Raw genomic sequence first — 15,009 nt, forward strand, 5'->3', positions numbered from 1 at the left:
GAGGGACCTGGCCAACATGCTCAGTCTTCTTCCATATACTCTCATCTTTGTTGTGTTCTGGTGTCTCCTGGACAGCCCTGTGTTGCTGTCTATGACAGGAGAAGTGGAAGGTACTGTGGAAAGAGCCAGAGGTCAGGCTTGGACGTCAGGATAAGCAGCCTTATATTAATGGGACCACAAGATTTTGACCAGTGATCTTGATAAAGTCCAATCACAGCTCAAGTCTGAGGTACAAAGAGCAAATATCCTCTAGGGTCCCAGAACATTTTTGTTATTCTTAACTTAGCACCCCCACTCAATTCTGGTCATCCTTGGGTGCCCCAATGGTTACTGCATCTGCATCATGGCATTTGTCATGGAGAGGAGCTGCCCAAACCACTCAAGAAAGGTAAGATCAGATTCTAGAAACACCCAGGACCAGCTAGCATTCCCTAGCCCTCAGTGGAGCCAATTCCTTTTGCCCCTGCTGTGGGCTTTTCTTCTCCATGGCTCCTCCCCTCTGGCTGTTTGGTCCCTGTACTTGCATTTCTTCACTGGTCTCTCAAGAAGACCACTGGAAGATCAGGGCATGGAGTTCTGTGAAATCACCCTGAGCACCTGAAGTCACCCTGCCGTCATTTGCTGGATATACTCCACACTCTTTTGTGACGGGGGCTCACCCTTATAGTCAGGAGCGCTCTGCAAGGGAGAGGTGTTCCAGGTGCTTGGAGACTGGCCTCTGGTGGAGTATCCCTCAGGGAGTCTGATATCCCTCACCTCCCAGGGTTTCTGATATGTTCAGCCTTCATTTGCCCTCACCAGTGGTTCTGGTCCACGCTCCCAGCCTGGAGGCTGGCAGGGAGTTGTGGGTGCTCCGATATCTCTTAGCTGCTTCTGTCCCTCCCTACAGAAGCTGGTGGGGGTAGTTTACCTACTGAAGATAAAGCTCGAGTTGCCTCATCCCCCAAGCCTGTTCCTTTAGTACCCTTCAAAACTGCTCTTCGTGTTTTGTTTTTGCAATGTCTGGCTGCAAGATCTGAAACTGCTTGGTGAAAGCTGGTAGTGCTGAAGTCTTGAGACCTTAGCTTGGCCTCTTTGTCTCTAAGCAGAGTCAAATCTAAATTCAATTTCCCTCTTAAAATTACTTCCTGCCAACGTCCAAAAGGCCACAACTAGAGCAATTTGAGCAATAAAATATATAATGAAAGTACTGGATTATAAGCCATAGAATAAGATAAGTATTGATGAATACATACTTACATAAATAAATAATTGAATACATTAGTAGATGGGGGATGTAGGGAATAGTAAAATACTAATCAATACAGGTAGAAGGAGTGAGAGAAACAGAAAATCCTGATGAGGCAAACGTCATAGTAGTAATGCTGAAATCAGTGGGCCAAAGTTTGCAGAGAAACATGCTATTTATATAGTTTCAAAATAGCTCTCCCAAGATTCTTAATTGCAAAAGGAAAAACAGTACCACTACAGTGAAGAAATCTCACAGGTGCCATCTTTACCACATAGTCAAGGTTAACCTTACCAATGATAAGACACACAGACATTATGGACCCTCTATTATGATGCCCTGAGAAGGCATATTAGTCGGGGGTTCTTCAGAGAAACAGACCAATAAGCTGTATGTAAATAAATAAATATATTTGGTATATGTGTATTTAGTATAAAGTTTTAGTATAAGGCATTGGCTCATGCAGTTATAGAGGCTGATGTCACAAGATAAGCTGGGTGAGTCGGCAAGCTAGAGACCCAGGATTGCTGTTGGAGTGGTTCCAATCCAAACGTCAGCAGGCTCAAGACCCAGGATAAGCCAATGTTCCAATTTGAGTCCAAAGTCAGGAAAAAAGCCCACATCCCCATTTGAAGGCAGTCAGGCAGAAGGAATTCTCTCTTACTCTGGGGAGAGTCAGAACTTTTGTTTATTCTTCAACTGATTGGATGAGGCCCACCCATATTTGAGAAGGTAATTTGCTATACTCAGTCTCCACTTAAATATTAACCTCATCCAAAACACCCCCACAAAAATGTCCAAAATAATGTTTGACCAAATAATTTAGCACTCCGTGGCCTAGTCACGTTGACACATAAAATTACCTATCACAGAAGGGTGCATTATTACTTCCATGGAATTCTTGCCAAAAATGTATGACCTAATCTGTTTTTTAAAATTTGTTTATTTATTTTTAAGAGAGATGGTGAGAGAGAGAGAAAGAAAGGAAGAAAGGCAGAGAGAGAATCCCAAGCAGTCTCTGTGCTGACATGGGGCTTGCAGCCATCAACCGTGAGATCATGACCCGAACGGAAACTAAGTCAGATGCTTAACTGACTGAGCCACCCAGGCATCCCTGCATGACCCAATCTAATCATAAAAAACCTTAGACAAACTCAAATTGATGAACATGGTGCAAAATAACTGACTAGTATTCTTTAAAAATGTTGAGGTTACGAAAGACAAGGAGAGTGAGGAAGTTTCAGTTTGGAGGAGTTAAGTATACAGGACACCTAAATGTAGTGCGGGATCCTAGACTGGCTCCTGGAACACAAGGGGACGTCAGTTGGAAAACTAATAAAATTTGAATGGAGTCTATAGTGCAGTTAATCGTTCTGTATTCGTGTTAATTTCTTAGTTTTGATAAATGTGCTGTGGTTATGTAAGATGTTGATATAAGCAGAAGCTCATTAAGAGGTAAACAGGAACTCTGTTTTTGTAACTTTTCCGTAAGTCTAAAATCATTTCAAAATAAAAAGGTGTTTAAGTATTTTTTTTTAAAAAGTTTATTTATTTATTTTTAGAGAAAGAGCGAGTGGGCGAGGGGCAGAGAGAAGGAGAGAGAGAATCCCAGGCAGGCTCACAGTACGGAGCCCGACATGGGGCTTGAACTTACAAACCACGAGATCATGACCTGAGCCAAGGTTGGATGCTTAACCGATTGAGCCACCCAGGTGCCCCTCAAAATAAAAAGGTTTTAAAAAGCTTCCTGCCATTTGGTACTTGAGGACTTTTTAATAGCAGAGTATATTTTAATATTCTCTAAATTTATAACGTGTGTGTGTGTGCATACACTTGTAATGTTGTATCTGTCAGTCAGCATTTTCCACAAATGCTAAACTCCATCCATTTTTTTTGGAGGCACATTTAAAAATCCTAGACTTCTTTTCTTTCCTTTTTTGTTTTTTCTATATTCTGTATTCCTAACTAAAGCCTTTTTTTTTTTTTGTAAATGATCACAGCTCAACCCTCCTTCTGTTCCAGAAGGAACATCCCTGAGACTATGATCTGTGTATATGAGGCATGTTGCAGGGAGCAAAGAGTATGAGGCCAGAGATCAGAAGATCTGAATGTCAGGGGCACCTGGGTGGCTCAGTCGGTTGGATGTCTGACTTCAGCTCAGGTCATGATCTCGCCGTCAGTGAGTTTGGGCCCCGCGTTGGGCTCTGTGCTGACAGCTTAGAGCCTGGAGCCTGCTTCGGATTCTGTGTCTCCCTCTCTCTCTGCTCCTCCCTCACTCATGCTCTGTCTCTCTCTGTCTCTCAAAAGTGAATAAACATTAAAAAAAAAAAAAAAAGATCTGATGCCAGCCTTATTAGTCTGGTTCTATTACTAACTCTGTGAACTTTTAGTTTTAATGCTCTGACACTAAATGGGAAATTTGGGCTGAATACTATATGTACTACTTGAGGTACGGATTCAAATGATTTTATATGTATATATTCGTTTTAATTTTTAATGTTTATTTTTGAGAGACAGAGACAGAGAACAAACAGGAGAGGGGCAGAGAGAGACAGAGACACAGAATCAGAAGCAAGCTTCAGGCTCTGAGCTGTCAGCACAGAGCCTGACGCAGGGTTTGAACACACAAACCATGAGATCATGACCTGAGCTGAAGTCAGATGCTTAACTGAGCCACCCAGGTGCCCTCAAATGATTATATTTTTTTAATTAATTTTTTGTTTTTATCAAGGTCCCATGTGCTCTGTTTTTAGGTTTCCCAAGGTTTTTTTTTTTTTTTTTTAAGTTTATTTATCTATTTTGAGAGAGAGAGAGAGCACAAACAGGTGAGGGGCGGAGAGAAGGAGAGAGACAGTTCCAACCAGGCTCCAGGCTCCACACTGTCACCACAGAGCCTGATGCGGGGCTTGAACTCACGAACCATGAGATCATGACGAGCTGAGATCAAGACTTGGATGCCTAACTGACTGAGCCACCCAGGTGCCCCCCCAATTTTTTTTGTTTATCTATATGCATTTTTGCCTCTTGCCCCCAGAGTCTTTGGATTCTACAACAGCCATCACAATTTACTGACTTCATTCTGGCATTTCCCTTAGACTCTCTCTCTCTTTTTTAATCAAACTAAGGGGATCCACAGTTTCTTTTCTTTCTTTTGATCAGGAAGCTACCGTAGTTGTCCTCTATCTTGTTTTTCTTCTTTCTGGAGGGAAGAAAAGTTTTCTTATGTTAGGGCCTTGAATGGGCTGAGCCCTGGCACAATCCTGGAGGGACCATTGGCTGGCACACCTCTCGCCCCTGCACAGTGGCATGAGAGCTCTGGGGCCAGGGTGCTTTGGCCAACCTGCGTCTCTCATGCCAGCACTAATGCCAAGGCATGGAACCAGCAGGGAGCGCCATTTAAGAAATGACTGACACTCTTGAGAACAAATGATTTACCCAGGTTTGCTTTGTTATTTTGCCCAGACAGTATTTTTTCCGTGTGTTCCCAGCATACAGGTAGTGGGCTTTTAGATCCCAGGGTAAGACCCAAATAAGGGATATGTTGGTTGGCAATGGGAAACCCCTGAGGGCTCTGGCCTGAACAGCTTGCTCGTAGTCACCAGAAAAGACAATTTGGGCATGTTCAGCAAATTGTAGGGCTTTCCTTGGTCCTTGTGTTGTTGTTTTTAACTTCCTTTTAAAATTGAGATGTAATTGACATGAAACATTGTGTCAGGTGTACAAAGTGTTGATTGGATACATTTACATATGGGTAGCGCTGTAGCATTAGCCTCCAGCTTTACTTATGCCATGTTGGCCTGTTAAGTCACATTCGCACCTCCAGCCATTTCTCTTCCCAATTTGTTTACTGTCATTGGATACTTAGTGTTGTCAGCTTGCTGCTCAAGAACAGTGAAGTGGGTGGATATTTTTAGAGTACAGCATCTAGAACCATGCTGGCATGTAGTAAACATTGTATTTGAGTTTGTTTCATAAAAATAAGTTTTTCCTACTTTCAAAGAACTTACCATATAGTTGGAAAGATAAAAACCCACCAGCACAGAGCACACTATGGAAAAAAAAATGCTACTCAAGAGGCAGGGTGAGAAGAGGCAAGACCCTATCTTCTTTTTTTAATTTTTTTTTTTTTTTTAAATTTTAGAGAGCAAGCATGTGAGTGGGGGAGAGGGGCAGAAGGAGAGAGAGAGAGAATCTTAAAAAAAAATTTTTTTTTACATTTATTTATTTTTGAGAGACAGAGCACTAGTGGGGAAGGGGCAGAGAGAGAGAGAGAGAGAGAGAGAGAGAGAGAGAATCCAGAGCAGGCTCCAGGCTCTGAGTTGTCAGCACAGAGCCTGACATGGGGCTCGAACTCACAAACCATGGGATTGTGACCTGAACTGAATTCAGACGCTCAACCGACTGAGCCACCCAGGTGCCCCAGAAGCAGAATCTTAAGCAGGCTGCACACTCAGCACAGAACCCAATGTGGGGCTCCATCTCACGACTTCGGATCATGACTTGAACCAAAATCAAGAGTAGGATGCTAGGGGTGCCTGGGTGTCTCAGTTGGTTAAACATCCAACTTGATTTGGCTCAGGTCATGGTCTCACGGTTCATGAAATGGAGCCCTGCTTCAGGCTCTGCGCTGACAGCACAAGCCAGCTTGGGACTCTCTCTCTCCCTCTCTGTCTGCCCCTCTCCTGCTGGCACATGTGTGCTCTCTCTCAAAATAAACATTCAAGAAAAAAAAAAGAGACGCTTAACTGACTGAGCCACCCAAGCGCCCGAAGAACTATCTTCTGTGTGTTCTCCTCAGGTCACCTCATTTATTCGTCTAAACAACCAGCAATTCCTCCCATTTTGTGGTTCATAAATTGAAGTCAGTAGGCGCAAAAGGCCTTAAAGTCCTATAAGGTCATGTGTGTAATAGCGAGATTTGAACACAGAGCTGTGTGAACTGAAAGCTCCCATTACCACCAGAAAGAATAGAGAAAGCTTTGAAAGGAGGCTGGTGCTGGACCTTGAAGGATGGATAGAATTTACCAAATGGAGAGAAGTGGGGGGCACATACAGGTTGTAGGGGGCAGGGAAAGGGGTGGGCACAGCATGGGCAAAAGTGTAGCCTTGGGAAGCACGAAGTGTGCTTGGGAATGGCAGGTGTTCCCCAGGTGTGCTAGAATAAGGGAGGAGTGACAGATAAAGCTGGAACATGGGTTGGAGGCAGAGCATCCTGAGCCTGGAATTCTGAGTTTGGGCTTTATTTCATAACCCATTTTACAGCCTATTGAAGGTATTTGTGAAAGGGAGTGACATGGTGAAAAGTCTTGTCATGGTGACTTAAGTTCAGGTGGGATATGGAACGGGCTGGAGAAACAGAGGGGCTGCTGTCGTGGAAGCTAATGTGTGAGGTACATAGATACGGTGCATGATGCCATTCAGCCTCACAATACCCCTAAGGGATGGGCACTGGTAATATCCCCATTTTCCAGGTGGGCAAACTGAGGCATTGAGAGGTTAAGTACTGACCAGCCTACCACAGTGAATAATGATGTTGCCAGGATATAAACCACCTGTGCTGCCTCTGTATGCCACAGCACCTGAGGAGACGTCCGGGGGCCGTTTTAACAGGTCATGTGTGATAGTCCAGGTGGCGAGGACTGAACTAGTTCAGTAGTGATGGAAAAGGAGAGATGGGAGCAGCAGTTCGAAACACCGTCATATGTGAGCCTGATCCCAGGGCTGGACCTGTAACTTCATGGCTTCTGTTTATTTTCTGTAATTTTCGCGGAGGCTGGTGCTCAGTGGCGAGAGCGTTGCCGAGACCGTGGGGCAGCATGGACAACCTCGCCTCCAAACTTCCTAAGTAACTTATTTTAGGCTTCTTGTTTTTCCTGAGGAAATGTATTAATCTAAAAAAGCAAGTGCTGAGGTTGGTGTTCTTGGTTTGAGTTACTTTTGAGACCATGTAAGCAAACTTCCAGGTGTTCTCAAGCATCTCAGGCTTTCAGTTCTAGCGTTTGAGACAAGGAGGTGGCTCCAGAGGGCTGGGGGTGATCAGATCTCCCTTTTGCCCATGAACCTCCTCCCTCATCTGCTTCTCTTGATATGTTCCCAGTTACTTCCCTGTTTTGCTATTGTATGGGTTGACATATCATAATATTATTTAATTTGTTTTACTTTTGTTTCTAATTTTTTTAAGAGAAAGGGGGTGCATGCATTTTGACTCTGCAAAGCTTTTGACATGCAGTTAAATGAACCTATAATTTATGTGTGCTGAATGCCATGGTGACTGTGTAGGGCAGTGTGGGCCAGCCCAATGACCTCTGTGCTCTGTCTGTTGCAGGTGATAAGAAGTACATCATGGGGCCCAAGCTTTCTACTCTCGATGCCACTGTCTTTGGACACTTGGCACAGGCAATGTGGACCTTACCTGGGACAAGACCTGAGCGGCTGATCAAAGGCAAGCCCTACAAACCTCTTCAGGTCTTGGGAGTCGCTGTGGGGTGAAGGCAGGGGTAACACAACAGAGAATTCTGGGCCATTGCCTGTGAGCTTGACTGTGCTTTATGGAGACATCAGGCTGTCGTGTCCAGGGCCAGGGTCAGTTTATTGTGCTTAGGATATGTAGGGGTTGAGGAGACGCTGGGCTTCTTACCTGCCATCTTGCGTCAACAAGGTTGACACTAATCGTACCGTGTTTTACACCAGGGCTTTTCTTTCAGCTCCTTACATAGTGGACTTAACACTTGTTGAAACAGGGCTTGTGTTCCACCTCATGCACTTGTCTTGTTGGTCTTCCTTAATTTCCTTTGGACAGTGGTGGCTCACCACTTTCTGGTATATCCAGTGCTGCAGTAACCATGGTGGGGTGGGGCTGATGGGGCTCACTGCCCATCTCGAGGCTCCTTTTGAGTCTGAACTGGTCTTACATATTTCGCATGTAGGTATAGGAACATATGTTTCTGTGTCATTTGACTTCAAGACATTCTTTTCTCCCCTTCCAGTGGGTGTCTGTAGATGATCCATTGAGAGCAGTAGAGCTAGTAAGTTCAAGTGGTAAAAATGGAGGCAATGTTAACCAGTGTTTTGCAAGCTTGGTTCTATGCAAAATATTGTTATTATTAGTAGTAGTAGTAGTTAGTAGTAGCCGCAGCCCTAGTAGTAGTACATTTTAGCCAGAGAAACACAGCCTTGTGTCTCTGTTGTGTGATCTTGGCTGTAAGGCCTACCAGAGTTAACTTATAGTTGGAGGGGTGGAAGTGAGGATGAATGGGACCAGCATAGAGATTGAATATATGTGTGGAGATGAAGGTAGGGGTGTTAAGCCAGGAGTAAAATTCACGTTAGCAAGGGAGCAGGGAAAGTGAGCTCAATGTGGTTTGATGTCAAGGGACCAGATCTTGATGTGTGTGTGGGGGGGGTGGTGCAGACTGAAGTGGGGGGATGCACATGGCAGCTGGGCCATCTGGGAGAGTCTTCCCCTATGTTGGTAGATGGGAGCTGTTTGGAGTCATCTCCACTTAAGTGCCTCGGGCCCGGGGATGTGGGGATCAAAGTCCGATATTTGGGTTTGGGAAAGGGTGTGACAGAGTTGACCAAGGTATTTATACCCCAACTGAGTAGGCTGGGGGTATAGATGAGATCACCAGTGAATAGTATATAGAATGCTTTTAATGTTGGTTGGGTGGATGGATGGTTGGAACCAAGCAAGGCAGAATCATATAAGAAACTAAGGCAGGTAAACACTCATGTGTGGTGGTCATAGGTGAGTGGATAGGAAGGTTGGTGAAAGCTGAAGTTCTGTGTGTGTGTGTGTGTGTGTGTGTGTTTATTCATGTGAGGCCCAGAAGCCCAGACCAGGGCATGGACAGCAGGAGTCATTCTCCAGATCCTCATATTGGTGGTGGTGAGGCTTTAGATACATTACCAAATGTGGTTGAAATAGAGGAAGCATTGACTGAAGGTTTTCCAGAACTTCAGCTGAGTGAGGGTAGGAATAGTATGGACTGATACTTAATTTCCTAAATGATCAACATGGAGATAGTCCTTGTCTTGTGATGTGTTGGAACTTACGATACTTATAGTATTTAAAATAGTTTCCCTTTATTTTAATCAGATTTTCCATGGTCACCTAAAATATATTGGTTCCCTTTAGTTAATTTAGAGGTTTGTTTTATATCTACTTTCTGTTCCTATTACTTCCTGCTCCCTCTCTCCATTTCCCTAGCACACCACTCTTACACACCTATGTACACACATCACCACCTCTGCTCACATACTTTTATACACACATATCCCATACACTTGTACACATAGACTTACATTTGTACCCAAGCGTGCACACGTGCACACACACACACACACACACACACACACATCTGCGTGCGTGCGCGCGCGGCTGAGGTCATCTGGTATTTAGTCAGAGCATTTAGGTATTCACTATCAGTAGAACTCTCAAATTCTATAGAATCCCTTCTTGTAGGAATGAAGCATCTTTATGTTAAATTATTTATGACTTGGCCCTTTTCTCTTTTACTTCCTGGAAGGACTTGAAACATTTAATGTTATTTTTAAAGAAATGGCCAGCCTTTTTGGAGGATTGGAAGATTAGAGGATTGATTTTGAGTCCCACCCAAGACCCACACATTTGGGGGAATCTGACACCATCGTCTGTGAGGGACTTTGGCACACAGTTTCATGTACTTTGATTCTTAAACAAGGTAGCAGCTTCCAGTTCTCCCTGGGGACTGGTATAGCATGAGTCATTGAAGTCCACAGAGGGTCTCTAGGGGCACCTGGGAGTCTGGTTAAGGATTCAACTTCAGCTCAGGTCATAATCTCATAGTTTGTGGGTTCGAGCCCTGCATCTGGCTCTGTGCTGACAGCTCAGAGCCTAGAGCCTGCTTCAAATTCTGCATCTCCCTCTCTCTCTGCCCCTACTCTGCTCATGCTCAGTGTCTGTCTCTCTCAAAAATGAATAAACATTAAAAAAAAGTCCACAGAGGGTCTTTAAATCTCATTTTGGTCATTGATTTCATGCCCTTCTAAATCTTCTGATTGGAGCTGCTAATAGACTAATATTTTGGTCTCAACTTCTTTCTCTGCCTTTGTTTTTTCTGTGGTGGAGACTTTCCCAAGAAGTAACAAGAGGAAGGAGAAGCAGAAACAACTAAGAACCTGTATGATTTAGAAATGGCTCAAATCCAGGAATGTGAATGGCTTAGATCAGGCAGTTTTTTGCCTAGCTTTGGAACAGCCAGGGCACTTTTGGCCTTGCTACATGTGTGAATGTGTGAGTGTACATGCATAAATATTAGCTTTTGGTCCTAGATATTAATTACAGTAGGGAGCCACAGAGGCTGCTTCTGGAGCCATCTAAAGTAGGGAGAAACTTGCCTTAATTTAGGTGAGTAGGAGGACAGACTTTGAATATTCAACAGTTCTCAAAATATACATAAGTATGTGTTTGCATATATATAGATGTAGATATATGAAATATTATTTCCTTGCTGGAGAGAATCTAGAAAAAAGAGAAAAGTTAAAAAAAAAATAACTTGTGTCCCTGTCACCCACAGACAACTGTGAATATTGTGGTATGTATCCTCATCTTTCATCAAGTACATGTATGTATATATTTTTAAAAATCAGGATCACGGTATTGATACAGTTATAAACCTATAAATTTTAATTAACTGTGTCTTCATTTCTCTTGTCATTCAATATACCTTAAAACAATATGTTTAGTAGTTGCATAATATCCTGTATCCTATGGCTACACTGTAATTTATGTGATTAATCTTTTTCTGGTCTCATGGGTTATTTCACATACTTGTTTACCAATATTCCGAAATGAATATTGTATAAATATATATTCTTGCTTATCTCTGGTTATTTCCTTAAGCTAAATTTGTAGTTGGGGAACTTCTGTCTCAAAAGGTGTAAGCCCTTGGTCTGTATGGCTACACTGTTTTCTAGAAAGACTGTAGCAGTTTATATTCTTATGAGTACCGTCTGAAAGTACCTCGAATTTTGTTCCCCAATTAAGATTGCATATAATTTATTTTGAAATTTTTGCCATTTTTCCAGTAAAGAATCTCCGTTTTACTCTCAGCAAATTCCTCCTGTAGAGTCCCATTTGACATTTTGTTCAGAGTGTCCTTATTGGGGAATTGCATGTGGATTTGGGCACTCTTTGAAACAGACATGGAGCACTACAGAGTGTGGAAAAGTGGACAGAAGTGCCAGAAGGGAAGGAGTTCTGCGACCTGTCTGCCCGCCTTGTAGCATATAGCAGGCCCACAGCACGATGCTATTTTTCTGGATGTGTGAGAACCACAACCTTCTTGTGCTGAGAAACACTTTATTCATTAGCTCTTTTACCAGCAGTCATTTGTTACTGTTGGGTGACTTTTTGCTTCTTATTTGATTAATTGAAAGGTGGAAGAAATGCTGGATATCCTTGAGAAATAGCCGAGTCTATCCCCACCCCCCCACACTTACTGTTCTCCGTCTGGAAGTGTTCAGCAAGAGGTCTGGTCTCAGGAAGGGGATGGCTCAGATGACTTTTGTGGGTGTTTGTATTTTGAGATCTACGAATTTGTATCCTTTAGCTTCAAGGAGATGAGGGGAAGGTGGTGTCCTCATCACAGCATTCAAGTTTGTTTTGAACTTAAAAAAATTTTTTTTATTAAATATTTTTAAATGTTTATCTTTGAGAGAGAGAGACAGAGCATGAGTAGAGGAGGGGCAGAAAGAGGGAGACACAGGATCCCAAGCAGGCTCCAAGCTCTGAGCTGTCAGCACAGAGCCCGACGCGGGGGCTTGAACTCACGAACCACGAGATCATGACCTGAGCCGAAGTCGGACGCTTAACCGACTGAGCCACCCAGGCACCCCTGTTTTTAGTACTTTTAAACCAAACAGTAGAATTGCATTATACACATTACTTTGTAACTTGCTTTTTTTTTTTTTTAAATTGTTTTTTAATGTTTATTTATTTTTGAGAGAGAAAGGGAGAGAGAGAGAGAATGCAAGCACGGGAGGGGTAGAGAAAGAGGGACACACAGAATCTGAAGCAGGCTCCGGGCTGTGAGCTGTCAGCATAGAGCCCGATGCAGGGCTCAAACCCGTGAACTGTGAGATCATGACCTGAGCCAAAGTCAGGTGTTTAACCGACTGAGCCACCCAGGTGCCCTGCTTTTTTCACTTAATAGAATATCGTGTCTTTTTAACATCTGCAAAATATTATATAGAATTGATACACCATAATTTATTCAATCAGTCCCTATTGATGGACATTCAGGCTGTTTCCATATTTTCTTTCTTTTTTACTGACATAATGCTGTCGACGTTGGTATACATATATGTTTATAATACTAGTGCTTTTATTTTAGTAGAATAGAGAACTAAAAGTGGAGTTTTGGGCCAACAGGTACATTTAAAATTTCAATAGATGACATCAGATTATTTTCCAAAAAAGGTTATAGCAATCTTATAATTCCACCAGACATGTGCTTACAATGCCTGACCCTCCACATTGGATGTTATCAAATCTTAATTTTTACCAGTTTGATGGATGAAATTGTTACCTGATTATTGACTACACTTTAAAAAATGCAGTTTTTCCATTATTTCACAAAGTTTACATCCTCAGCGTAGGCATTTGTGTTGACAAAGGAATATCTCGCACACACACACAAAGCCATTTTCTACTGCCAACTTTTTTCTATTCTTTTGGCTGGGACATGTTGAGTCCGCTGATGGAGAATCTAGGCACAGAAGGAATTGGCAAAGCCAGACAGAATTGGCAAAGTCAAACATAAAATTTCATTCTTCGTTCTACTCTTTTTTATCAGTGGCAGGAAATGAGGATGGGTATGTGAGCTCCTAGTTTTTGCTTATCAAAGCAAACTCTTTCTGGACTGCATGATAGAATGATCACTTCTTGACAACTCATTATCTTTGAGGGGCAGCACCTATCCTCTCATAATTCTTAGTACCCCAGAGAGAATTTGAGAAAAATAATCTGTGACAGGGAGTGTGCATCTATGAATTCTTAAGTCAGGCTGTGAGATCACCAGTGGGGGGGGGGGAGAGGGGGAGAGGGGGAGGCGGGGAGAGAGAGAGGGAGAGAGAGAGAGAGAGAGAGGGAGAGGTGGTTCGTGGTGAAGGGCATGGAGTCTGGAGACTGCTGGTGTTTAAATCTTGGCTCTGCCACTTTCTTACTGTGTGACCTTAGGCAAGTTAATTAACCTCTCTGTTGCTTCAGTGTTCTCATGACAGTTGGGGATAATAATAGTTCCTGCCTCATAGGATTGTTGTGAGGACTAATTCAACAGATGCATAAAAGCACTTCAAACAGTGCCCGGTACACAGTAAGGGCTATTTGTATTGCTATTATTGCTTTTTATTATTGCACACTGAAGTGGTATTAATGTCACATAGTACAAAGGCAGGGCGGCTCTCCTGGAAGAAAAGTGAAGAAACAGGTGGTGGAAAAAACAGCCACAAAAGAAGTGGATAGAATCGTATATGGTGTAGATCCTGTGGCTATTGGGAATAGATTCTGACTTTCTAGCTGCTCCCTAAACAGCTCATAGGGAATGGACGTGATTGAGGCAAACACGGCTGGCCCCAGACCCTGCTATGAAGTGACCATAATCCATCTCTGATTACCACCTCCCACCAAACCTTGGTGCCGCCTCCACATCTTTATCCGATTCTTGGTTACCAGTGACTGGGAGCCATACCTGCTGAGGTGTTTCATGACTGCTTTCCTGAGGGAGGATCTAAGTGAAGGTTTGGCATGCATCTTTTTAAGGAGCAATCCTGTGGCTCCTTGGCTTCTGGCTCCGGGGCGTGTGTGTAAACTCTTCGAGGAAGGGGCAATCAGAATGGGCGCATATATGGTATGAGTTGAACTGTTATGATCTGAGACAACTGAAAATGGTGACCTGCAACCAATACTGGCTCACTGCTTGATAGGATCTGTGAAGTAGGGGGATTTGCTTCGTTATATTTTACAGGAGATGTGCTTATGTAAGCAGAACAGCGATCAAGTGTTGAAAAACTTTCATGGGAAAATGTATATAACAACATCATACGAAGTAACAGGAAACATTAATAATGACAATAAATAGAAAACGTACTGAAAGAAATTACATCAAAACGCTACTGTGATTACCTTGGATTGACGAGATTATAGGGGGCTTTTGTTTTCTTCTTTATGGCGTTTCTATATACAGACTTCTGATCTTCCCAAATGAGAATGTATTATCTTCTTTGATAGAAAATAAAATAGAGTAGTTAAAGACTATAGTCAGTAGACCTGTTAATGTAGAAACAACCTAAATGGCCTTGAAGGGGGTGTGGAAAAAACAAAATGAAACTATGGTACATCTGAATAATGAACTGCTGTGCAGTTATCAAGGTGATAGTGTGAAATTGACAGTTTTTCATTATATGTTGTTAAGTGGAAAAAAGTAGCATAAGGGACAGTATATGGTAAATGCTAAATAGCAAATGTAAATATATGTAAATGTATATCCAAGAATATAAACGGAAATGTTAATATGGTGAATGTGATTATTAGTAATTCTTTTGTTTTCTGTGTGTTGGTATTTTCTAATATTCTTCAGTAAAACCTGGGTTACCTCTATAATAAGTAGATGTTTATATAACTTAAAAAAAAAAAAAATCCAAGGAATATTCTTAGGGCAATGAAGTCCGTTAAGGGAGTGCCAGATCATGTATTCGTAAGCAATAGTGCCATCTGGTGGATCAAAGGCAAAAATTCACCC

The 15,009-nt window shown here is 42.6% G+C and overlaps 1 protein-coding gene across 1 annotated transcript in view; it reads left to right on the top strand.

The window, feature by feature from the left end:
- FAXC (failed axon connections homolog, metaxin like GST domain containing) overlaps nucleotides 1-15,009 on the top strand; it is a 70,708-nt gene that overhangs the window by 54,104 nt on the left and 1,595 nt on the right. The window contains exon 5 of the mRNA XM_047102852.1: nucleotides 7,554-7,670. Coding sequence (XP_046958808.1) covers nucleotides 7,554-7,670 — 117 coding nt within the window. The remainder of the gene's footprint in view (nucleotides 1-7,553; nucleotides 7,671-15,009) is intronic.

The sequence above is a fragment of the Lynx rufus genome, unplaced genomic scaffold (assembly GCF_022079265.1).
Source record: "Lynx rufus isolate CCGP_SWC_20201006 ecotype Redwood Valley unplaced genomic scaffold, mLynRuf1.p SCAF_6, whole genome shotgun sequence".
Classification (NCBI taxonomy): Eukaryota; Metazoa; Chordata; class Mammalia; order Carnivora; family Felidae; genus Lynx; species Lynx rufus.